The sequence below is a fragment of the Erpetoichthys calabaricus genome, chromosome 11 (assembly GCF_900747795.2).
Source record: "Erpetoichthys calabaricus chromosome 11, fErpCal1.3, whole genome shotgun sequence".
NCBI lineage: Eukaryota > Metazoa > Chordata > Cladistia > Polypteriformes > Polypteridae > Erpetoichthys > Erpetoichthys calabaricus.
In genome coordinates this window covers 71947189-71973079 of record NC_041404.2, presented here as the reverse complement: position 1 = coordinate 71973079, position 25891 = coordinate 71947189, and the positions used below count along the sequence as shown (strand labels likewise).

General features: G+C 39.6%; 1 protein-coding gene across 4 annotated transcripts in view; it reads right to left on the bottom strand.

Annotated features, from left to right (window-relative positions):
- Window positions 1-8579: 8579 nt before the first annotated feature.
- Window positions 8580-25891, bottom strand: part of otud5a (OTU deubiquitinase 5a) — a 173421-nt gene continuing 156109 nt past the window's right edge. For 3 of the 4 annotated variants that reach the window (XM_028813334.2, XM_028813335.2, XM_051933501.1), the window contains 3 exons: window positions 22473-22677; window positions 21725-21841; window positions 8580-9121 (listed from right to left, as the gene is read on the bottom strand). In XM_028813334.2, the coding sequence (XP_028669167.2) occupies window positions 9000-9121; window positions 21725-21841; window positions 22473-22677 (444 nt within the window). In that variant the 3' untranslated portion in view covers window positions 8580-8999. Of the gene's footprint in view, window positions 9122-21724; window positions 21842-21896; window positions 22027-22472; window positions 22678-25891 lie in introns of those variants that run through there. The other variant, XM_051933500.1, reaches the window with a different exon arrangement.

Here is a 25891-nt window from a genome sequence, read left to right as displayed (position 1 = left end):
TTAGAATTACAGGTGTGCTTTACAATGGTTAAATATTGCATCGAATTAGCGCTGTCATTCTTTATCAATTCTTTACCAGTATATATTCTTATATATATTCTCTTCCTGACTTGTAATCGCATACACTTTATACGAAGACCATAAAAACAATACACTTCTAACACTAAAGAAACAATGACAATGCTGAAACGTGACGCGATTCCCGCTCTCAACAAGTGTCTTTTCTGAGCGGACTTACCAGCAGTTGCGTATTTTCCAAACCGCCGCGACCCCCAATGTTGTTAAGTGCTGGCGTCAGTCCGCTTAGAGTAGCTGCGGTGTGACGGGCGTGTGCGGGCGGCCAATCCCTCTGCTATGACAGATTTAGCAAGAACACACGCTTATTATTAGCCTGCTCGTACCACAATAATAACGCGCCTGCTGCTGGACCTTAATGGCAGGTCTCAATCAGGCACCTTTCGTCGGCAGACGTTCAGGGTCCACGCCTGTAAAAGAACGAACGCCAATGACTACTGTATATTAAAACTGACTGAAACTCCGGAGCGCATCAAGCCAAGTAAATAAATTATAACGTTCTCAACTGGTAATGAATATATCGAAAGTATGCTGGAACACCCGAAAACTGGTTGACGGGCGTGAAGATTTAAGTAAGCCAAACAGAAGAAAGATGGAATGAAGTTGAAAACAGTGTAACAAATCCGCACTTCTCATAATGTGTCATATGCACTGTACAGAATATAAAACGTAAGGGGGTGCTAGGGAATGTCTTAATGCTGAATGTATGAAATCTTAGCTATTAATTTTAAATACTAAAAGTCGGCATATCCTTATCAGGAAAATCAGATAAACAAGTCCTGGGCCTCCCTGGGCTGTAAGGTTAAAGACCAGCTTGAAGACCCGCTATAATTATATTTTTTAGATCATTATTTCTTTTACTGTAATTATACTTGTCCTGGAGAATGGTCTGTTTGTATATTGGGCTGTCCTGACTTTACCTCTGGTAATAAAGCACCTGCTCATCTGCCATGACTTTCTTAAATGCTCCAGTCTGCCCTCATGATGACCTGGTGGAGGGCTGACCCAGCCTGGTCCTGGTGGTCCACAGGGGCTGCAGGCTTTTGGTCTTTTCATTTGGTAAATTTCATGCAAATCCTTCCTGTTGATTGAATTCCTCTTTTGAGTGAATGACTCAATATAATTCTATTTTCACTCACGCAAATCATATCTTTTTAATATTCACAGAGGTGTTTAATGCTATCAGTGTACATGTGGCAATAATTTACCTACTGTACATTCCTAAAAACCTTCAGAGCTCATTTCTGACATATAGAAATCCTGCACTTGCTTGTTATCAATTTTAAGTTAGTATTTATTATTTTCTCTCATAACTAATAGCCTGTTAAAAATCACAAGCCAACCAATGGCATCATTTGCATCCATGTATAGTTGTCATAAGTAAAATAGCATATTAAAAATGTAACATATAAAAAGAATTTTTTAAAATCCCCTTTGGTGTTCAACATATTTTTGACTCACTAGACCTCAAACACAAACATATGATGCTGTATTCAGGGGTGAAATGCATATGGCAGGTGGCGTTCTACACCACTAGCCTGGCCACAACTGGGCTGGTGACAATTTTGGTAGTGAGTGTGTCCTGCAGTGGCACCCCATCTATGCATGTTTGCCACCTTGTGTAAAGTGCTGCCAAAGTGGATGGAACAGCATTCTACCCACCCTAAACATCTCCTGGCTCACAAGCTCCATGAAGACACTTCCCCTTATTAAATTAACCTCCATTCTCACTACCAACTACAGTACGTTTTCACCACCAATGTTACAAATATTGGGTGGGCAACACAACCCAACCAGAATCCACCTTATTTCCTGTTATTTTTCTTTCCAAAGGTTCCTGGAACCAACAATGAAATTCCCCTCCATGCTTTCTGATCTGCAAGTGGAGCTTCAGTAGACCTACTGAATGCTCACTCAAGTTCATGGTAATATGGAGGTTGCTCGTGGGGTCATACAGATGAAAGGCTGGCAGCACAAACTCTGTCACTGGAGAGAAGACAGCGTTCACCAAAAAGTCCAGTACAACTACTAGACTGCAGTCTGTGATGGAGCAGTACATTGACAGAAGAAACAGGAGTGCTGCGGCCTGCTTATCAGTGCAGACAAAGGCAGATGTAAAAAGTGGGACTGGACCCCAATACACTCCCTCCATAATCTTTTGGGATGGTGATGGTGTGTAGGCAAATATCTGTCAGTGTACAAGTACTACCTTGGACTGCACTCTCAGCCTCGCCCTGGTTCCAGGCAGTAGTGGAAATGATGACAGAATTTAGCAATAGGCCCTCGTTTGCGCCAGTGTGTTCACCCTGCAATGGTCCTGTGCCCAGTGCTTGCTGGCATAGTCTCCAGTTCCCCTGCAACCCTGCCCTATAAAAGGAGATTTGGAAGATGGACACACACCTGTCACTAACTGCAGATGGTGCAGACCTATAAATATCTGGGAGTGCAGCTGGATGATAAATTAGACTGGACTGCCAATACTGATGCGCTGTGCAAGAAAGGACAGAGCCGGTTATACTTCCTTAGAAGGCTGGCGTCCTTCAACATCTGTAGTAAGATGCTGCAGATGTTCTATCAGACAGTTGTGGCGAGCGCCCTCTTCTACGCAGTGGTGTGCTGGGGAGGCAGCATTAAGAGGAAAGACGCCTCACGTCTGGACAAACTGGTGAGGAAGGCAAGCTCTATTGTTGGCATGGAGCTGGACAGTTTAACATCTGTGGCAGAGCGAAGGGCACTCAGCAGGCTCCTATCAATTATGGAGAATCCACTGCATCCACTTAATAGTATCATCTCCAGACAGAAGAGTAGCTTCAGCGACAGACTGCTGTCACTGTCCTGCTCCACTGACAGATTGAGGAGATCGTTTCTCCCCCAAACTATGCGACTCTTTAATTCCACCCAGAGGGGTAAACGTTAACATTCAACATTATACATAGTTATTGTCTGTTTTTCTGTTTTTCACCTGCATTATTATCATTCTTTAATTTAATATTATTTATTGTATCAGTATGCTGCTGCTGAAGAATGTGAATTTCCCATTGGGATTAATAAAGTATCTATCTATCTATCTAATCTGGGGGTCAGGACGTTGCTTTGAAAGGGGCAAAGATTAAGAGAATGTCTTTGCATTAGCACTGGTTTTTCTTTAACTTTATGTAAAGCAGTTTAGTAGTCTCTTGTTGTTTTTACAATATTTAAAATGTATTTTTTTTTTTACAAAATTCTCAACTTGTTCATTTTAAAATAAATTGCTCAGATATTTTTTTTCCTAGGGTAATAAAAACATATGGTTGAATGAGAAACCACTAAAGGGGGTAGAAGAGGCTACTCGATTAGTAAGTTAGATTGATGGAGATTGGGGGGGTCTGTATGATGACTGCATAGGGGGCCAGCACTGGCTGCTCAGCATCGCTGGACTTTATTTCAGTGTGAACGACTGCCGTTTGTAACAGGTGAGAAAATGACTCTGCAAACCTGAGCTGGTGTTCACTGTTTGTCAATTTAATTCCATTTGCTCATCCTTAGGCTGCCACTTCCAGTTTAATGTCACAAAACAAAGACTCTCCTGGCAGCCATGGCTGTTAGGCAAGAACACATCCTCTGTGGGCACATTTAAAACAGCAAAGGCATGTATGACTGGCCATGTTACTATGATTACTCCCAAGTGTTATCTTCTAGTTTTCACAAGGCAGCTGGAAACCTCAATATGTCCCGACAGAAGTGACATAAAGAGTGAAATCATAATGATCAAGGCCAGCATTAATGAAGAGAGTAGCACAGTGGCCTTGTTGGCCCGGAGAGCAAAATCACTGCAGCTCTCATACATAAGAAATCCTAAAAGGGCAGTCTGTTATTAATAGAAGGGGAAGTTTTAGATCTTCACTTAAAACCTGCATAAACAGCACAGTGGGTCGATGCACCGAGGAAAAGGTGGGCATCTGCTTAATCCAGTCGAGGGTCACAGGATCTCAAGCCTGGGCACAAGGTACGAGCCAACACGGTCAAAAATCAATAATTAAATAGATAAGTGCTGCATACACAGAGTAATAAAGGGACAAGATGAAACACGTGGCATATGAGGGATCATTCGGCAAAACTCATGGCAGGCCAGGATTTCAAACTGCTCTCAAGCGCAAGAATTACAATAATGCAGTTTACATAGACAGTACTTTACCTGTGTAAGAAGAATTGCAGAAGAAAGCTTATCAGTAACAGCTGAATCTTTTGCTAAGTAGCACAAAGTTACTTTCCTCATGCCTAAAGCAAAAAAAAAGAGCATCTGAAACCAGCATGATTCAGACTAGAAACAGCAAAAGGCGCAGTTTAATCATGACGTAGCAATGCCATTTTGTACTGTAAATAAAGCTATAAACATTCTTAAAAAAAATATATGTTCAAGTCTCAGTCCATGCACGACTCTGCATAGGGGTAGGTGGGCACATTATGTGAAACTTGTCCTTTGGCATCCCTGCCAGCCTAATAATGCTTGTGGGAGATGAACATTCAGCGGGTTGCAAGCAGAATAACAGGGAGGATAAATATCTAACTCCTCTGTCTAGGTTTGTTAGCACTTTTACAATGTAGAAAACACACTGGCTGTGTAATAACATTCTCAACTGGGCGAAGACGGGCAGCGACAGCTACAGTAGGCCTGTTAAAACAGGAAACACATGGAGAAAGGACAGGCTCTTGGGTAGAAGCAGGTGTTTTTGAGAGATGCTGTGCAGACTGTAAGGAGTCTTTAGAAGTCAGAGTGTTGTTTAGAGATCTCAGCACTTGCCTGACTTGCTAAGGCTGCCTCATTAATGCACAGCCCACTGCATTAACCACCAGCCAACCGAGGGATTCTCCCGTGGTGAGAACACTCACCAGCGCAGCAGTTTTGGTTTAACTAAGCTGCCTTTGTTTTCCATTCTTTTGCTATACTTTGAATAAAAACACAACCACACCTCTTATGACAAACTGATACGATGACCCTGGTGCAGAAGAGAAAAACAAAAAAAAAAAAAATCAAGTCAACAATGCCGTTTGTTTCCAAGAATTCCAGGAAGACGTGTAGCCAAAACAACTCGGGAGGAGTTGGGCTTCTTTTTGTGAGGGATGAAGCTATCTGTGTGTAGGCGACAGCCAGGATTTTGAGGTGAGGGAGAACCTTTAACTTCTGCACACTTAAACAACAACCAATCCAAGTGCTCCGCTCCTTGGGGCCTGAACGCTTCCTCACGATCCTGTGGCGAGACCAGCATTGAGAGACAATCCTGCCACCCTGAGCAGTTTTCTAAGTCTGCTCGAGTCTCACAGCAAAATAGTAAAGAGCCAACAGGGGTTTAACTCCCACCCACCGGCAGGATGTAATCCAATACAGCAATGTTAATTGTAGCCAAATTTTAACTCCATGTCTACACACACACCTGGTGGAATTACTAAAGATGTAAGATATGTGGGTGAGCCTCCAGGAATGGTGCTCTGCCAGTCTTAAGTTATTTAAAGTTTCTGTTTCCTTGCAGTTGGACTAGCAGAACAATGAATAGACTCGCACTCGCACCCTGGGTTGCTTCCTGCTTTGTGCCCAATCTTGCCTGGATAGGCTGCAGCACTCCATACCCATAAAGTGAATTAGGCAAGTTGATGGGATAAACACATATTTATGTGGTAAAAGATGTGTACACAAGACAGAGTGGCCAGTGTAAAGCTTTAAATGTAATGTTTATGTGCCAATGACTCCTACTGCCATTTACTTGACTCATTTTTTTTCAACCCACCAAATTTTGTTAGCATGGGTATCTGATGAAGTTAAGTTAAATAGAGAACCGCATGGAAACCTCTGATGACTCTAGTAAAATAATTACGTGACAAGAGCGCACACTGCAGTCCTCTCCCAGCTTGGGTGTGGTAATGCCAACAAGACATTCAACAATGCAAATATTAAAGAGTGACAGAATTAACAGAAGGAAATACTTGAGATGGCATGCAGAGAGTAGCTCTCATACGCACACGGGAGGGACGATGCTGATGTCACGGGCGTGCCTTACAATTGTGAAGGATTTAAAAATACACAATGAATGGAGCTAGGCAGGTTGGGTTTTTTAAGCTGGGAGGGAGGGAGGGATGGCAGAACATATGAAGGATTTCCAGTTTGTCAGGGGGCACACATCAAGGATCGGCATATTGAATTGAAACCAAAAAAGAATGAGAGAACTCCGAGAGGTGCGTTCATATGGAAAGCGATAGCACAAGAATGCATCACTTGCTCCTGGAAAGGAACACCACTGTCTGTTTAAATCCTGTTTGGCAGAAATGCTGCTTTTTTGTTAAAATGAATATACATCAGGGGAAAAAAAAGTAAAAACTAGTGAGAAAGAAAAAAAAAAATCCAACCAACAGTAAATTGGAATCCTCTGTCATTTTAACTAAGCACCTATTTTTTGAACAAGCTCTTTTCTGGTCAGGGTGCTGGAAGCTGGAATTTGCCTTGCTAAAAACAGGAACAATGCAGGATCCTACTACTCTGTGTGGGATATCTGGCATTCACACCACAATTGTGAGGGAAGATCCTGATAGACATCTCTGAAAACGTAAAAGGAAATCATACACAGTGATATTTTGTGCAAGTGCACAAAAAATGGTCTGTGTAGGAAGACAATTCAAAGTGGACTCAGATCCTAAGACAATTTAAAAAGCAGCAGCCACAGCGGAGTCCAGGGACTGAGGAAAGCTGCTCAGCCTTCTCACCAAAAAGTGACAGACAACACACTACTTGAAACATGGTGGCTGTTTGATACAACAATTAAAAGTAAGAGACTGCTTTACAAATATGACAGTTAAAACCTGTCTGCACTGCAAGCACCACAGCTAACTTTAACACACCCCGCAGTTCAGTGAGCCTCATTCACCTTTGTAAATGGTGGCCTAAGTTGCTTTTCCTGTTGGTTGTACACCACTCATCTACCTCAGTATCGGAGCACTATGGCGGTTGTCCTCCTCTGAATTCATGACTGCAGAATACTCGTATTTAGTGAAGTGCTTATACAGAGCTGCTCCATTCTTAAAGTGAAGCATGTCAGTCATCTTCTCCACTGTTCAAACATACAGGAAGCCATCAGTTAGGGAGCTTCTAAAGAACTGTTTGATTCAGTGTTTTCTTTCTATTTTTTTTTTAATTGTTAACATCATACTGATATAACATTGTGGATAAGGGGATAATATTTGTTCGTGTACCCAGGATAATCTTTAGCTTTGTAACATTTAAAAAGCTTTTATTTCAAAAAACATCTAGGCTTTATCACCGACCAGTTGGAGATCACACTTTTAATAGATTTTATTTGTTAAAGTACATGTCCGGTGCTGATGTTAAGTCACACAGACATTTTCAAATATGGCGAGAACTACTCCTGCCACACAATACACAATGTTTTATCCAGCTAATCTAATATCATTGAGCAATACACAGGGAGACCCTCCACCCATTTTATATTTAAAACTATTTTTAAGCAATCAACTAATTTAAAGATGTCACTTGATCATAAAAAAATGTTGCCCTTCAATTGTAACGTTTAACAAAGCGCCATCAGTAAAACAAGGTTGTGTTTTAATTTAACCAAGAGCTATGGTGGGGTGAAAATAAATGTGATGGCACCCTCCTTGTGTGTCTGTAAAAACTTGGTTTAAAGCGCTGGCCATTTCAGAGGGTATGTAATAATCGGAACATTTAAGTTCAAAGTGCGATATTCTTTATGATAAACTAGGGAGCTTCGTTCCCCCCCAATTCTCCCCAGGCGTGCTACGCTCCAGCCACTTTGGGTCTCTGCCGCTCGCGTTGTCAAGGGGTTGGCTTGGCGGCTGAACGCACGCTGAGGAGATGCGGTCTGATCAGCTGCTGCTGTCAAGCTGCGTGTTCTGCTTGTCTCGCTGTGCGTCGATCATTTAAAATCCTGTACAGCAGCTGTCCTTTTGTCTCACGCAACATTAAAGCGTCTCAAGCAGGACGTCAAATTGTCTTCCGAGAAGATCACGTATCGTCTTCTTCCAAGATTTTTTTTTTTTAATAGGGAGAAATAATAATTCTTTACATTTACATAGTGCTTTTCTCACTACTCAAAGCGCTAACCCTTCCTATTCTATCACTGCTGTTGGTGATTTGTCTGGTATGCTCACAAACACAGAGAAACATTACAGCCCTTAGTACTACATAAAGTGTCACAGAGCTCACCTGGCCTAGTAATGCACCACACTGGTTATGTTCTTATTGACTGTGAACTTCGAGTTAGGACTAACTCTAATATTAGCACATTTACAGAATATTAAAAATATCCAGTTTATTAATTTTTACCATACCTGTGAAATATTTAGGGCCTGTAGTGAATGTGTAATAAAATACCAGGTGTCACTTGAGCCCTTTAGAAACTTGCTGTGTTAACACCTCAGTCAGGAAAAGGTTGAGGAAAAGTTTATGGAAAAAGCAGAACATTCATTTTGAAAAAGTTTCACTTTCTTTTCCCCCAAACGGCTTTTTTTCTTTTTTTATTCAAAGAAACAAGTGTCTTTTTTTCATACCTCAAAAAGGAGAAAAATAAAGCAAAAATTATATTCATAAACAATCAATAAGAAGTATGACATTATTACAATTTGTTTTTGTTTTTTCTCTTATCTGTTGGTTGTTGTTTATTTAAACATGCACCTAAATAAGTCCAATTGTGTTTAGGCATTAGGACAAGGAGATGGAGGGGAACTGTCAGGTCACTGATTATGTTTAGTTGTCTGGGAAGGAAGGGCAGGACAAGTGGCATGTGGAGGCAGAACAGAAGAAAGGCGCACATCTGGAGAGTCACATGATGAGGTGATGAGTGCTGTTTGTTTGTTTGTTTTTTTCTGTTTGTTGCTGCCTCCTTCTATTTCTTCCCTTTTATTGTACTCCACTTTAAATATCAACTGTTGTCTGGAGAGGGCTCTCTGTGCACTGCGCTCTTCTTCATGCTGTCGAGGTATTCTTGTTGTGATACGGCCAGGACAGATGCTAGAATCTCATCATCTTCCCAGTCTGCTAGACCTGTTCAGAAAAAAACAAACAAACAGTGTGATTAATCTGAAAAAAAACAAAACCTAGCAGTGAGGCTAAGAATATAACAGTAGCCTGAGAAAGAGACTTGGACAACACTCATTAAGGGACACTACAAGGCCATCACAAGGCATATCCAGGCATAGCTTTGGGGGCTCCTCATTTAGATGTATTGGACAGTTCATTTGTACGTTTTATGTATTTGGATCACAAATGGCAGACATTTGTATTTCAGAGTCTACAAGAAAACTCCAACAATATCATGTCAAAATGTGCTATAAGCACAACACTCAAGAAGTATATTAATGCTATTTTAAAATAAGCATGCTGGGGTATTTCCAAATCTTCTTTTGCTTGTTTTAATATATATGAGTAGCCAAGTTAAACTGGGGACTCTGAACCGATACAGGGAAAGAGGTCATAGCGGTTTGAATTTATTTTTGGAATACAACATCCGCGTCACTGTATTGTATGAGTGCAGTTTATCTGCAAGCAATTGTTTGTTTTTATTTTTCATTAATAAAACAAAAAATGGTTTAAAAGATGCATTGCAGAAGACCATTACAATACCTGCACACAATTTACTAGTTCATTTTAAATCTGTTAATTTCATTTTTAAACCTACTTAATCCAGTTCAGTGCTACAGGAAGTCAATCATCATCTGCTTCTGGCATAAGATGGAAGCCAACCCTGGATGAGACACAAGTCAATTGCAGGGCACATTCATACAGATACCTCCACTCACACCAGTTCAGTCAACCAGTCAACGTAAGCAGCATGTTTATACAACACTGGAGAAAAAATTGGTGTTTTTAAAGAAAAACTGTAAATTGTACAGTAAATACCACTTATGAACTTGAAAACTAAACTAGCTGAAGCAGTCCCTAATTTACTTCAAAAGATAACAACAAATAATTCCTATATAAGAACACGTAATATCTTTTTGTATTCTAAATTATTTTCCCTTGTTTACATGAGCTACAGTACCATTTTGATTTCACATTAATTATCAAAATTATTATTATTAGCAAACTGTTTTATTTTAGAGGACAGAAAGTCCCTATTAGATATAAATAAGGACACAGCTACTTGGTCCTCACTTACCTTCACCTACATATATATATATATATATATATATATATATATATATATATATATATATATATATATACACACACACAAGGAAAAAAAAAATCAAGAGTGCTATGGCTATGCTCAACAGATAAAATGATGAAACAGTCTTTCAGATGCAGCACATCAGTGGAAATGACATATGTCTCTAAAAATACTGAAATCATCAGACTAACGGAATAGGAGGGGAAAGGGCTGCAGTCTTGTGTATGCTGGCATGAATATTAGATATGCAGCTTTCCTCTGACTGGTCTGGAGTGCTGTAGTACAGATACATATTTAATACTATGCCTCTTCTTCTTTCAGCTGCTCCCATCTAGAGGTCACCACTGCGGATCATCCGTCTCCATCTATTCCTGTCTTTTACATAAGTTTCTGCCACACCGACTGCCTTCATGCCTTCTCTCAACACATCCATAAACCTCCCCTTTTGTCTTTCCTCATTTCCACTTGCCTGTCCATCCTCAATATTCTTTTCCTGATGTACCCCTCACCTTTCCTCTGCATATGGCCAAACCATCTCAATCTAGCCTCTCTCACTTTGTCACCAAACCTGCTTACTCCCAATTTGTGTGACAGGTTGGCAGAATGTACCTCAATAGTAACAGTTAAAAGACAGGAGCCAAGCATGGCCACGAATCAAACAGTGGTCCATCACAGGGCACACTGACATGCACATGGCTTCTTTGGGCCAGTTTAGGTACTAACTGAGCAAACATCTTTGACAAATGGGAGGAGGTCAAGAGCACGCATGCAAATATGGAAAGAACTAGCAAACCGCACAGAAAGAGGGGAGCAGTTCTAAGCACTAACACCCTGCAAGTGAAAAACTCGGCTTATTTCTTAATGTAACCCACCCCCCCCCTCTCATTTCATGGTTAACAGCATGGTTAGGTACATTTTATATGCTAGTGAACATCAGTTACTAGTATTTCTACTAAGTTCAGTGTTTGGATAGTTACAGATGTTATCATGGATGAACACAGGATTTACAATTCTCTGACAGACAATGCATTTTTAGTTAAGACCATCTGTTTACAGAGTCAAATGTAAACAAAATAAAAATAAATGCAGAAGGCACATTTTACGTATACAAAAAACAAGCAAAATACTTTTTAACCTCCTTATCTTTAGGCCTGAGCATCACTCAGGCTGTAAAACAGTGGCGTTAATCTTGAATGTCACTCGAGCAACAGTATAGTTACATCTTGCGTAAGACCAAAATGCAAACGTTACTCAAGCAACGGTATAGACAAATCTTACATAAGCGTCAGGCCCGAGTGTAACCTGGGCAACAGTTTTGATGCATTATCTCCTAGCCTCATAATGGCGTCTCGTAAGAAACACGTCTCATCAGCATTAACAACATGAATTTGTCTTCAGGCAGTGAAACTCAGTGTGGTTCTGGGAAATCCGAAAATAACATTCATGTCACTCACACATGTGAAGTGCGCTGTTCATACTATTATTACTGTTAATCATCATCATTATTATTTGTATCACATGGGGGTTTTGCTCCCTGCTTGCTTCGCTCGCCAACCCAAAAATCTTTTGATCCTTCCAGTTAAACAAAACACCTTGCTTAATTAAAAGATGTGATAGAATCAAGAATTATAACTGGTGTTGTCTGTGAAAAGGGAGAACACTTTGCCTGAGTTGCCCACAGAGGATGGCAACCAGTGGTTCATCTAAAGTTATTGTTGCTAATGCCACTTTGACTAACTTAGCATTACTCTCCCTGTCCACTCATGGGACAGAAGCCACACAAGAATGTAACTCTGATAAAAGTAATCTGTGGAAATAAAATGACTGAAATTTCAGGGACTCCTACTTCTCAAGAAATAAGAGATGCCACCTTATCTATAATATTTTCTCTGTGCTTATGCCTAAGAAGAGGATTTGTCTCTGGAGAATTCTGTCTTTTAGGTCTCATCAAGTTGAACAGTAGCCCTCAAACTAATTTTGAGGGACTACTTTTGACTTTTTTGTGTGTTGCTGAATGACACCTGCTTTCTGAGCACTGAAGTTGTCCTGATTTTCTAGACGGTGTCTTAAGTGTGAAATAAAATGTGAATGTTTCAGCATTTAGTGTATCTAGTTCCAAGTTTTTTGAGCACCAAAGAACGTATGAAATCTGCAGTATTTAGAGAGCAAGCACTTGTCTCCATTATGACATTCCTAAGAAACACTTCTTGATATAGTGGCTCTTATGTTCTTATTTGGGACCAATATTTATGACTACTTATGAATGGGGCGATAGTTTCAGTAAGTATGAAGTCATATATCGGATTGTAAAATGAGATTTTGACAAATGTCTGTGCAAGTCCCACCAGGAAGACCCATTTTTGTTTTTGTTTTAAAATTGGTTGAACTCTACTATATATATTATTCTTATAACATTCATTCAGAACTGAGAAGACAAATGGATGTCAAAGTTGAAGCCAACTTTTTTGTGAAACCCACTGCATATACAGTATACTGAATTAGGGTGTCTTTTTCATATACTTTTATAGTCCTTGGGAATTATTTTTATTTTTGACACTTGCCAGACAGATCTGCCAATGCAGATGACCTAGGGAAATATTAAAAATGCTCCTAATAGAGAGGAAAAGGTGAGAATACTTAAAATACTTTTGCTTCTAGAGATTCCATTTGTGATGTACAGTGGTGTGAAAAACTATTTGCCCCCTTCCTGATTTCTTATTCTTTTGCATGTTTGTCACACAAAATGTTTCTGATCATCAAACACATTTAACCATTAGTCAAATATAACACAAGTAAACACAAAATGCAGTTTGTAAATGGTGGTTTTTATTGAGAAAAAAAAATCCAAACCTACATGGCCCTGTGTGAAAAAGTAATTGCCCCCGGAACCTAATAACTGGTTGGGCCACCCTTAGCAACAATAACTGCAATCAAGCGTTTGCGATAACTTGCAATGAGTCTTTTACAGCGCTCTGGAGGAATTTTGGCCCACTCATCTTTGCAAAATTGTTGTAATTCAGCTTTATTTGAGGGTTTTCTAGCATGAACCGCCTTTTTAAGGTCATGCCATAGCATCTCAATTGGATTCAGATCAGGACTTTGACTAGCCACTCCAAAGTCTTCATTTTGTTTTTCTTCAGCCATTCAGAGGTGGATTTGCTGGTGTGTTTTGGGTCATTGTCCTGTTGCAGCACCCAAGATCGCTTCAGCTTGAGTTGACGAACAGATGGCCGGACATTCTCCTTCAGGATTTTTTGGTAGACAGTAGAATTCATGGTTCCATCTATCACAGCAAGCCTTCCAGGTCCTGAAGCAGCAAAACAACCCCAGACCATCACACTACCACCACCATATTTTACTGTTGGTATGATGTTCTTTTTCTGAAATGCTGTGTTCCTTTTACGTCAGATGTAACGGGACATTTGCCTTCGAAAAAGTTCAACTTTTGTCTCATCAGTCCACAAGGTATTTTCCCAAAAGTCTTGGCAATCATTGAGATGTTTCTTAGCAAAATTGAGACGAGCCCTAATGTTCTTTTTGCTTAACAGTGGTTTGCGTCTTGGACATCTGCCATGCAGGCCGTTTTTGCCCAGTCTCTTTCTTATGGTGGAGTCGTGAACACTGACCTTAATTGAGGCAAGTGAGGCCTGCAGTTCTTTAGACGTTGTCCTGGGGTCTTTTGTGACCTCTCGGATGAGTCGTCTCTGCGCTCTTGGGGTAATTTTGGTCGGCCGGGCCACTCCTGGGAAGGTTCACCACTGTTCCATGTTTTTGCCATTTGTGGATAATGGCTCTCACTGTGGTTCGCTGGAGTCCCAAAGCTTTAGAAATGGCTTTATAACCTTTACCAGACTGATAGATCTCAATTACTTCTGTTCTCATTTGTTCCTGAATTTCTTTGGATCTTGGCGTGATGTCTAGTTTTTGAGGTGCTTTTGGTCTACTTCTCTGTGTCAGGCAGCTCCTATTTAAGTGATTTCTTGATTGAAACAGGTGTGGCAGTAATCAGGCCTGGGGGTGGCTACGGAAATTGAACTCAGGTGTGATACACCACAGTTAGGTTATTTTTTAACAAGGGGGCAATTACTTTTTCACACAGGGCCATGTAGGTTTGGATTTTTTTTCTCCCTAAATAATAAAAACCATCATTTAAAAACTGCATTTTGTGTTTACTTGTGTTATATTTGACTAATGGTTAAATGTGTTTGATGATCAGAAACATTTTGTGTGACAAACATGCAAAAGAATAAGAAATCAGGAAGGGGGCAAATAGTTTTTCACACCACTGTACGTGTAAAAATTGAATAAAGTATCCATTTGTAATTGCATGAGCAAAGTGAGAAATGTTCTTTTTCTTAAAAATTGTAAAAACTTGTGCTTTGATGCTGTAAAAGATAATGGAAGGTGTTCTATTTAAAAAGTGAGTAATGAAAGAATGAAATACAAACAAAAAACAAATGTTTTATAACAAGTAATTTTGTCACACAATTAAGTATAAATGGTAGACAACAAGATAAATATTCAAGATGCATTTAAAATGGAGGGTGTGTTGGATCATATCTGAAATATTACAATTTGTGAAAAATATACAAAATAAAAGAAATGCATTATGTGCACAAAGTAGGGCTGCACGATAACAGAAAAAATGATTATCACGATTATTTTGCTCAAAATTTTTATCACGATTAATAATGACGATTATTCCTTTGGTAAATGAAGTCTGTGACCAAAGCAATGTAGCCTCGGCCAGTTATTCACAGATGCTGCCCTAATCATATTAGCTGCGTTGTCCGTTGTGATGCCCCAAGCGGACATTGCTTCTTTGAGGCCCACTGCAATAAACTCCACTGTATGGTCTTGTGGGAAAAACGAATGTTGCAAAAACTTGCTTTTCATCTCAAACTCGCTGTCAATAAAATGAACTATCAAGCTCAAATACGGTTCCGCAGTTCTGCTTGACCATAAGTCGGTCGTGGCAGCAAAATATTCAAGGCTGAGCCTGAGAATTTCTCTTTCTATTTCTTTTCGGCATTTCGCATACAGCGAGGGCAGCGCAACATTGGAAAAATGGTTGCGAGAGGGAATGCTATATCTTTTATCAAGTGTTGCGATCATTTTGTTAAACCCCTCACTGCTCACGGTGGTTATTGGACACATATCCTTGGCTATATGGTACGTGATCGCCTCTGTTATTTCCCGGTGTCTTTGCGAGCTAGGCACAGGGCCGCTGCTGGCCAAATGGGTGCCCTAAGCAGAAATTTACTTTTGTGCCCCCTCCCCCAAATATTACGGAAGTAAAAATAAAATAATAAAAAAAAACACCTACTATAGGGGCCAAAATAGAACTTTATTCAAATAAAAGTAAATACATAAATAAATTGTATCATTTATAAATTACAATTGTAGCTCTACAGCAAAAAATACAAACTAAAATTACACTTTAAATAAAACATTTATAATAAATAAAATAAACAATAATAAACTGAAATAAAATCAACACTGTCATCTGCTGGAGCTTTCCAAAGTTCAAAATTTACAAAGGCACACTTCTGCTTTTTATTGAGTCAAAGTCGTAAATGAGCTCTTCATATGATAAAGCCTTTGCTAATTCAGAGTTGATGCTGACAATTGCCAGACCACTCATGCGCTCTTGTGCCATAGATGAGCGCAAGTACGTTTTGATGAGCTTCATTTTAGAAAAACTTCGCTCAGCAGAGGCAACAGTTACAGGGAGCGTCACTGCTATGCGCAGAGCAATCCAGAGATTTGGGTACAGAGGTGAGGGCGCGCGCGTCATCACGTGTGCTTAGCCTACTCTGCGTTCACCGTAAAATGCAATATATACGTTTATATTTTTGTTTATTTGTATATGTATATTATTAATATTAATTTATTATTATAATATATAAAAACGATTTTTTTGAGCAGCTGGGATGGTGCCCCCCTGGGAGTTGGTGCCCTACGCAGACTGCGTACTGTGCGTATAGGGAGCGGCGGTACTGGCTAGGCAGATATGGTATTGCGTTGAACAATGTCCCTGATATTGTTGTCTGTGTTGTGGATGGCTGGTAATTTTTTGTTGTTGCTGTTTGTGCCTTCAGTCGTTGAAATTCTTGATAGTGTACTTTGTGGTGGGTTTTAAGGTGGTTGATGAGGTTTGTTGTGTTACCTTGGGATGTTTGGATGGAACAGGAACAAGTTTGCACAAGACTCGTACCTGATCAACATCACATTCCTCGAAATCGAAATAGTTCCAGACAACTGAGTATGACCCTTTTTTAGGAACTAACGATCGCACTTCTGCACGTTGCTCCGCCATCATATGTTTATTCTGACTGACTGTTATTGCTGCTATTGACTTCTACTGCTTCAGAAAGCGCTTGCAATCTAGACTCAGTAACGTCATAGTGACGCAGTCCAATCCGTAAACTCAGCCCATAAAAAACAGTTTGGTCTTTATACTGTAAAATCGCGACGATATTTATTAACTGATCGTGGGTCATAAATATCGTTATCATGAGAAAAAAAAGATTAATCGTGCAGCCCTAGCACAAAGTATTTGAGTATTTGCAAAACATGTTCCATATACACACAGATCAATTCTATGCATTCACAAAATGTGTCACACACGTAAACGTTTTTGGTTTGGTAAATATTTGTGCTTGGATCAAACTACTGTATACCAATCCAGAAGCTTCAGTTTGTATTAACAACATTTGTTCAGACTACTTTAAACTAGAACGTGGCACCAGACAAGGATGCCCCTTGTCACCACTGCTGTTTGTAATCGCCATTGAACCACTGGCGGTCCACTGTTGAAATTCTTATCATATAAAGGGGATTATTAGAGAAGGACTGGAACAGAAAATTTCTCTATATGCAGATGTTATGTTTTTATATATATCAGACCCAGAAAACACTGTGCCTGCAGTTTTAACAGCACTTACAGAATTTCAAAAGATCTCTGGTGTCAGAATTAATTTGAATAAAAGTATACTCTTTCCAGTGAATTCACAAGCATATAATATTAGATTGGACACCCTACCTTTTACCATAGCAGATCAGTTTAAATACCTAGGGGTAAATATCACAAGTAAACATAAAGCTCTTTATCAACAAAATTTTGACGTCTGAATGGAAAAAATTAAGCAAGACTTGCACAGATGGTCAACCCTTCATCTTACTCTAGCTGGAAGAATTAACGTTGTTAAGATGAATATCCTTCCTAAGCTTCTTTTTTTATTTCAAAACATTCCAATATACTTCAATAAATCATTTTTTAAGCAATTAGATTCAACCATAACCTCATTTATTTGGAACTCAAAACATTCACGTATCAAAAGAGCGACCCTACAAAGACCCAAGGCAGAAGGTGGCATGGCTCTACCCAACTTTCAGTTTTATTACTGGGCAGCAAACATACAAGCTATAAAAACCTGGACACAAACAGATGAACATACACAGGCCTGGTCTGCAATAGAAGTAAAATCCTGCAGTACTTCTTTATATTCCCTGCTCTGCGCTCCAATAAATGCAAGTTATCGCAAATATACTAATAACCCAATTGTGCTTCATTCACTCAGAACATGGAACCAATTTAGAAAGTAATTTAAGATGGAAAATCTTTTATCCGTGGCACCTCTGCAGGAGAACCACCTCTTTCAACCCTCACAAACATATCTAGTTTTTAGTATCTGGAAAAGATTTGGGATTAAATTGCTCAGAGATCTTTATATAGACAATATCTTTGCATCCTTTGAACAATTACACTCCAAATTTAACCTTCCAGCTACACATTTCTTTTACTATCTTCAAATTAGAAACTTTGTTAAACAGAACCTGCCCGATTTTCCTCATCTCGTACCCTCCACCAGGCTGGAAAAAATACTGCTCAATTTCGATGACTTAGACACCATTTCTGCAATATATAAAATTTTATTAGAGTCCCTTCCTTTCAAAGACCTAAGAGGACAATGGGAAAAAGATCTCTTAATTAATATATTAGAAAAGGAGTGGAAGGTAGCAATGCAGAGAATTCACTCGAGCTCCATATGCGCAAAGGATAGAATTATTCAACTCAAAATTATATATCGAGCTCATCTGTCTCACTTAAAACTGTTCAAAATATTTCCAGGGCAAGATCCAACCTGCGAACGCTGCAAACAAGCTCCTGCCTCACTGGGTCACATGTTCTGGGCCTGCACCAAATTAACATAATTTTGGACCAAAATCTTTTAAGTGCCTTGCAGACAGCCTTGGGGTCACAATCCCTCCTAACCCATTAATAGCTGTGTTCGGTGTTTTTCCAGATGGATTTGAAGTGGAGAACAACAAACAAACGGTGACTGCATTCACTACACTTTTGGCACGCAGACTTATTTTGTTAAATTGGAAGAATCCTAACTCTCCTCTTATAAGTCAGTGGGAAACCGATGTTTTATAATATTTGATATTGGAAAAAATCAAATTTTCAGTTAGAGGATCAGTACAGAACTTTTTCAAAACCTTGCAGGATCTAATCAATAATATTTTAGAATAAGAAGAAATAATTATTTCAGCATTTCTTTTCCTTCTCTATTTATCTTTATTGCCCTATGAAACTCAACACTTTAGGTATGTTTACAAGCTTTAAATATTACTCCTTTGGCCATGCTCTCCTTCTCAGGGGTGGGGCTTGATTTGTTTTCAATCCTATTTTTTGTAAAAATTGATCTATTTGTACGGAATGATTACAATAAAATTAATAAAATATAAAAAAAAAAAAAGAAAAAAGAAAGTATCTCTCTGAAAAAGTCACGTCTCGTCCCTGGCATTTTTTATATAATAGACAGATTATACTTTCTATACTCTGACTTTGTACTTTTAATGTTTTGCATGTTTTACAACGCTTTTTATATTTTTTTTTAGAAAAAATTTAGCGCTAAGGAGGTTAATGAAAATTTAAAAATTACAAATAAAAACATACAGCACAAACAATCAGTGCCTATAAAAAGTATTCACTAAAATGTTTTCACATTTTACTGTTATGCAACATTGAATCACAGTAAATTTAATTTGGTTATTTTAACACTGATCAACAGAAACAGAAAGACTCTCTAAAGTCAAGGTGAAAACAGATCTCTGCAAAGTGGCCTAAATTAATTACAAATATAAGACATGAAATAACTGATCGCATAAGTGCTCATCCCCCTTTAATAAGATACATGTAAATGTCACTGGGTGCAGAAAATAAGTTTTAGAAGTCACATGATTATTTAAACAGAGATCACCTGTCTGGCATCAAGAGGATTTCAACTGATTGTATCATAAATGCACTTCTGTATCTGGAAGGTCCAACTTGTGGTGAGTCAGCATCATGGCCTAACCTACACAGTGAAGACAAAAAACACACTCCACGGGACTCCATGAAAAGATGATTGAAAAACACAAGTCAGGGAATGGAGACGAGAAAATATCCAAATCAATGAATATCCCTTGGAGTCCAGTGAAGTTAATCAATAGGAAATGTAAAAGTATAGCACAGCTATAAATCTGTAACAAGACAACTAGAGAGGGAAACCACCTATAGACCTGAAACTCTGAAGGAATTACAAGCATAATTGGCTAAGACTGGAGAAACAGTAACTGCTCACCAAGTGCTTTACTGTTTGCCAGAAGGAATATGGGAGACTATGAAGGTTCCATGTTTTGATAAGACCACAATTGTGCTTTTTAGCCATCAGACTATACATCATGTCTGTCATAAGCCAAATGCTTCAAATTATCAAAAAGCAGACCAACCCCCCCTGTGAAGCATGCTGGTGGCAGCGTTAAACTTTGGTGATGCTTCTCTGCAGTAGCCACTTAAAGGCTTGTGAGGCTAGAGGTTAAAATGAATGAAGCACAATACAGGGGAATTCTAGACAAAAATACAGGTTTGTTTTCAGCAAGACAATGACCTCAAGCATAAGCCAAAAAGCTACACATAAAAGTAAAAATGTTGATGAGCTGGAGTGGCTGACTCGCAGTCAAGATCTCAGTCCACTTCAGAATTTGTGGCTGGATTGGCCGGATATGAAAAAGGCATTTACAATCTCCATGCACCCTAGCAGAGATGAGCAGTACTGCAAAGAAGAATGGGGAAGAATTTGCAAAGTCCAGATAGGCAAAGATGATGGAGAAGTGTGCACAAAAACTCGAGGCTAACATGACACGGCCGTCAAAGACGCATCTACTAAATATTGACGTTTGAATGCTTATGTGATCAATTATTTTGTGTTTTACATTTGTAATTAATGTAGACCAATTTGCAGAGATCTGTTTTCAATAACCACTTGCACGGGTATCTATGTTGACTTCCTGCCAGTTTCCTGCAGGAGTAATCAACTTCCTGTTGAAAGGAGGCTGGCAAACACAATGGAGCAATCGGGACTGTTGTTCGGCTATTCTCTCAAAAATCTTACCAAACTGACCATGGCACATGTTACAAAATTAGTGGAGCGCAACATGTCTTCTAAAAAAGGGATACAAATATTTTCATGAAAATGATCTTTTCAACTGTGAAGGTAAGTGCTTTCTTGTTAATACTATTTTGCTAGCTAGCACAACATGCCATGTAATGAGAAGTCAAGAAAATGGCACCTTTATTGGTTAATTAAAACATTATATAATGCAAGCTTTCGAGGCAACTCAGGCCCCTTGTACAGGCAAGAAAGGGCCTGAGTTGCCTCGAAAGCTTGAATATTGTAATCTTTTTAGTTAGCCAATAAAATGTTTAATTTTGTTTGACTACTCATTACATCCATATTGGCTCTCACGGTACAACACCCTAATATCATATGCCATGCTAATTTATGAAAGGAGCATTTTTCATTTTCTTTTGTTCTTTGAACAGGATTGGTATCAAACATGTTGAATATGGAGGTAGTGGTAAGATGGAAGTGTCTTGAGATTATTATGTTTTTATATTTATTCATTGCGGTTGGAATAATTTCTGTTACTAAGTATTGCATATCAGTATTAGATTTACAATTGCTCTTGTTTGCTGAAACTCACAGATATGGCTGAATTATACTGAATAAAGTTGATTATTACAATGGTGAAAGAAGGCACCCATTAACCTCAATAAACACACACATCTTGTAAATCTATAACACTGTGTGAAGAAAAATGTTATTTACATAAAACAAGCTTATATCAAATGTGAGCACTGTTTGGGACATAGACTGTGGCAAGTAAAGGTCTTAATATTCTCTAGAGTTAGTCTCGAATCAGTATCTCAGTCAGTTTACTTACCAGAAGTTGTACATGTTTCTTTACCCTAACTAACATTATGTGCTTTTGTGGAGTCAAATGGAAGCAGCTTTATAGATTTGTTCTCCAATACAGATATCTTTCTGGTATTATCATAGGTTCAGCAGCAGATGTTCAGGAGACAGTATTTTTAGATGTTACAACTTTATAAGGTGCTTTTAGGTTAAAATCCACCAGGTACCTACCAAAAGCAGTAGGTGACATCTCCTGCATGATAGCTCGGCACTCAAGTGCAGGGTACAAGGAGACGAGTGTGGACGATGACGCTCTGTCACCTGTTACACACGACTGGGTGCTGGTACCTTGAAAAAGGTTAAAAAGACAAGCAGACACACAAAAATCAGACAACTTTCAGGAAAAAATGTAATATCGAACAACATCTGTATTGCTTTATTACAGTACCATTTCAAAGTTACACCAGTCCTCACAAATCTGGGCTAGCAACTCAGTGCAGATTAGTTTGCTTCCCTGACAAGCTTTGAACAATCTGTAACAAAAGACAAATTGAAATGTTCCTCTCACGAGTTTTATCAAAAGAGCACCTCACAAGACAGTAAAGTAATCTTGCTTTCCTACACAGAAGAAAGAAAAACTGATACTGTATCTGATCCACTGAAACTCAATAACCAGGAATTACAGTAAAAGGTGCAGGTAAAGGTCAGAAAAATAGGCCTGGTTCTCATAAACTCTTTATCTCCAAAATGTTTAGATCTTTAAATCAATTGTTTTAAGAAAACCATATGTAGGTGAAGACTACTTGTTTGTTATTCCCACAGACCCTAAGTAAAGATATGTTAAATACACTTTAATTTGAATTGTTATTAATGTCACAAAACATGTTTAATGTCAGACATTTCAGTGATTTTGTACTTCAAAATCTACAATAATGGTGTGTTCCCTATTTATGTGGCAGTGGCATTATCTATAACCAACCTGGTGCACAAGGTGAAGGTGGTTTAGGCAGGATAAGGGCTGCTCCAGCTGGCGATGGAGGTTTAACAGTGGAGTCAGTATGTGGGTCTGGATGTTCTGGGGAGGGTGCGGTGCTTCTTTGTCTTGGAGATCGACCACTCCATTCTTCCAAACCACTTGATGCTGCAGCAGTGGCAGAACTGCATGTTGCACTAGCTTTCCGTGGCTAAAAAGGAAACAGACATCAGTCAAATAAGCTAAATTTATGCAGACTGAAAACAGAGTCAATTATCATCCCGAGACAATAGCCTAATATATTATTTTGAATTTTTTTTTTTTTTATAAAGGCAACTTCATAGTGTTGAGTTAATCAACAAGGTAGGAACACCTTTTCAGCCAGTGAGAGTTCGTTAAGTACTATTTGGTTTAAATATCTTGCATTTTCCAACCTGGACGTTTCAATGAAATGCCAGTGTAGACAAATTTCATATAAGACTAAAACAGCTGCCATGTTGAATGTCATAAAATTTATATATATTTATATGTGTATATATATATTTATATATGTATATACAGTGAGGAACATAAGTATTTGAACACCCTGCGATTTTGCAAGTTCTCCCACTTAGAAATCATGGAGGGGTCTGAAATTCACATTGTTGGTTCATTCCCACTGTGAGAGACAGAATGTAAAAAAAAAATCAGGAAATCACCTTGTATGATTTGTACAGAATTTATTTGTATTGCACTGCTGCACATAAGTATTTGAACACCTGAGAAAATCAGTGTTAATATTTGGTACAGAAGCCTTTGTTTGCAATTACAGAGGTCAAACGTTTCCCGTAGTTCTTGACCAGGTTTGCACACACTGCTACAGGGATTTTGGCCCACTCCTCCACACAGATCTCCTCTAGATCTGTCAGGTTCCGTGGCTGGCGCTGAGCAACACAGAGTTTCAGCTCCCTCCAAAGATTTTCGATTGGATTTAGATCTGGAGACTATGCTTCTTATGGAGCCACTCCTTGGTTATCCTGGCTGTGTGCTTCGGGTCATTGTCATGTTGGAAGACCCAGCCACGACCCATCTTCAGTGCTCTGACTGAGGAAAGGAGGTTGTTGCTCAAAATCTCACAATACATGGCCTCATTCATCCTCGCCTTAATACAGTGTAGTCGTCCTGTCCCCTTCACAGAGAAGCACCCCCAAAGAATGATGTTTCCACTCCCATGCTTCACAGTAGGGATGGTGTTCTTGGGATGCAACTCCTCCTTTTTCCTCCAAACACGGCGAGTGAAGTTTAGACCAAAAAGTTCTATTTTGGTCTCATCTGACCACATGACTTTCTCCCATGCCTCCTCTGGATCATCCAGATGGTCAATGGCAAACCTCCGGGCCTGGACATGTGATGACTTGAGCAGGGGAACCTTCTGTGCAATGCGTGATTTGAAACCATGATGGCATAGTATTCTACCGACAGTGACCTTTGAAACTGTGGTCCCAGCTCTCTTCATGTCATTGACCAGCTCCTCCCGTGTAGTTCTGGGCTGATTCCTCACCTTTCTTATCATCTGTGATACCCCACGAGGTGAGATCTTGCATGGAGCCCCAGTCCGAGGGAGACTGACAGTCGTCTTTAGCCTCTTCCATTTTCTGACAATTGCTCCAACAGTTGATCTGTTTTCACCAAGCTACTTGGCAATTGTCCTGTAGCCCTTTCCAGCCTTGTGGAGGTCCACAATTTTGTCTCTGGTGTCTTTTGACAGCTCTGTGGTCGTGCCCATGGTAGTAGTTGGAGTCTGACTGACTGTGGGGTGGACAAGTGTCTTTAAAAAGCTCACACAGGTGCTACTAATTAAGATTACTAAGTGGAGTAGAGGTGGACTTCTTAAAGGCAGAGTAACAGGTCTTTGAGAGCCAGAATTCTTGCTGATTGCCAGGTGTTCAAATACTTATGTGCAGCAGTGCAATAAAAATAAATTCTGTACAAATCATACAATGAGATTTCCTGAATTTGTTTTTACATTCTGTCTCTCACAATGGGAGTGCACCTACAATGTGAATTTCAGACCCTTCCATGATTTCTAAGTGGGAGAACTTGCAAAATCGCACGGTGTTCAAATACTTATGTTCCTCACTGTGTGTGTATATATATATATATATATATATACACACACACACACACAGTAGGTACGGAAAATATTCAGACCCCCTTCAATTTTTCACTCTTTGTCATATTGCAGCCATTTGCTAAAATCATTTAAATTAATTTTTTTCCTCATTAATGTACACACAGCACACCATATTGACAGACAAAAAAAAAAAGAATTTTTGAAATTGTTGCAGATTTATTAAAAAAGAAAAACTGAAATATCACATGGTCCTAAGTATTCAGACCCTTTGCTCAGTATTTAGTAGAAGCACCCTTTTGAGCTAATACAGCCATGAGTCTTCTTGGGAAAGATGCAACAAGTTTTTCACACCTGGATTTGGGGATTCTCTGCCATTCCTCCTTGCAGATCCTCTCCAGTTCTGTCAGGTTGGATGGTAATTGTTGGTGGACAGCCATTTTTAGGTCTCTCCAGAGATGCTCAATTGGGTTTAAGTCAGGGCTCTGGCTGGGCCATTCAAGAACAGTCACAGAGTTGTTGTGAAGCCACTCCTTCGTTATTTTAGCTGTGTGCTTAGGGTCATTGTCTTGTTGGAAGGTAAACCTTCGGCCCAGTCTGAGGTCCTTAGCACTCTGGAGAAGGTATTTGTCCAGGATATCCCTGTACTTGGCCACATTCATCTTTCCCTCGATTGCAACCACTCGTCCTGTCCCTGCAGCTGAAAAACACCCCCACAGCATGATGCTGCCACCGCCATGCTTCACTGTGGGGTCTGAATTGGACAAGTGATGAGCAGTGCCTGGTTGTCTCCACACATAACGCTTAGAATTAAGGCCAAAAAGTTCTATCTTGGTCTCATCTGACCAGAGAATCTTATTTCTCACCATCTCAGAGTCCTTCAGGTGTCTTTTAGCAAACTCCATGCGGGCTGTCATGTGTCTTGCACTGAGGAGAGGCTTCCGACAGGCCACTCTGCCATAAAGCCCTGACTGGTGAAGGGCTGCAGTGATGGTTGACTTTCTACAACTTTCTCCCATCTCCTGACTGCATCTCTGGAGCTCAGCCAAAGTGATCTTTGGGTTCTTCTTTACCTCTCTCACCAAGGCTCTTCTCCCCCGGAATGCAGCTTGGTTGGACGGCCAGCTCTAGGAAGGGTTCTGGTCGTCCCAAACGTCTTCCATTTAAGGATTATGGAGGCCACTGTGCTCTTGGGAACCTTAAGTGCAGCAGAATTTTTTTTGTAACCTTGGCCAGATCTGTGCCTTGCCACAATTCTGTCTCTGAGCTCTTCAGGCAGTTCCTTTGACCTCATGATTCTCATTTGCTCTGACAT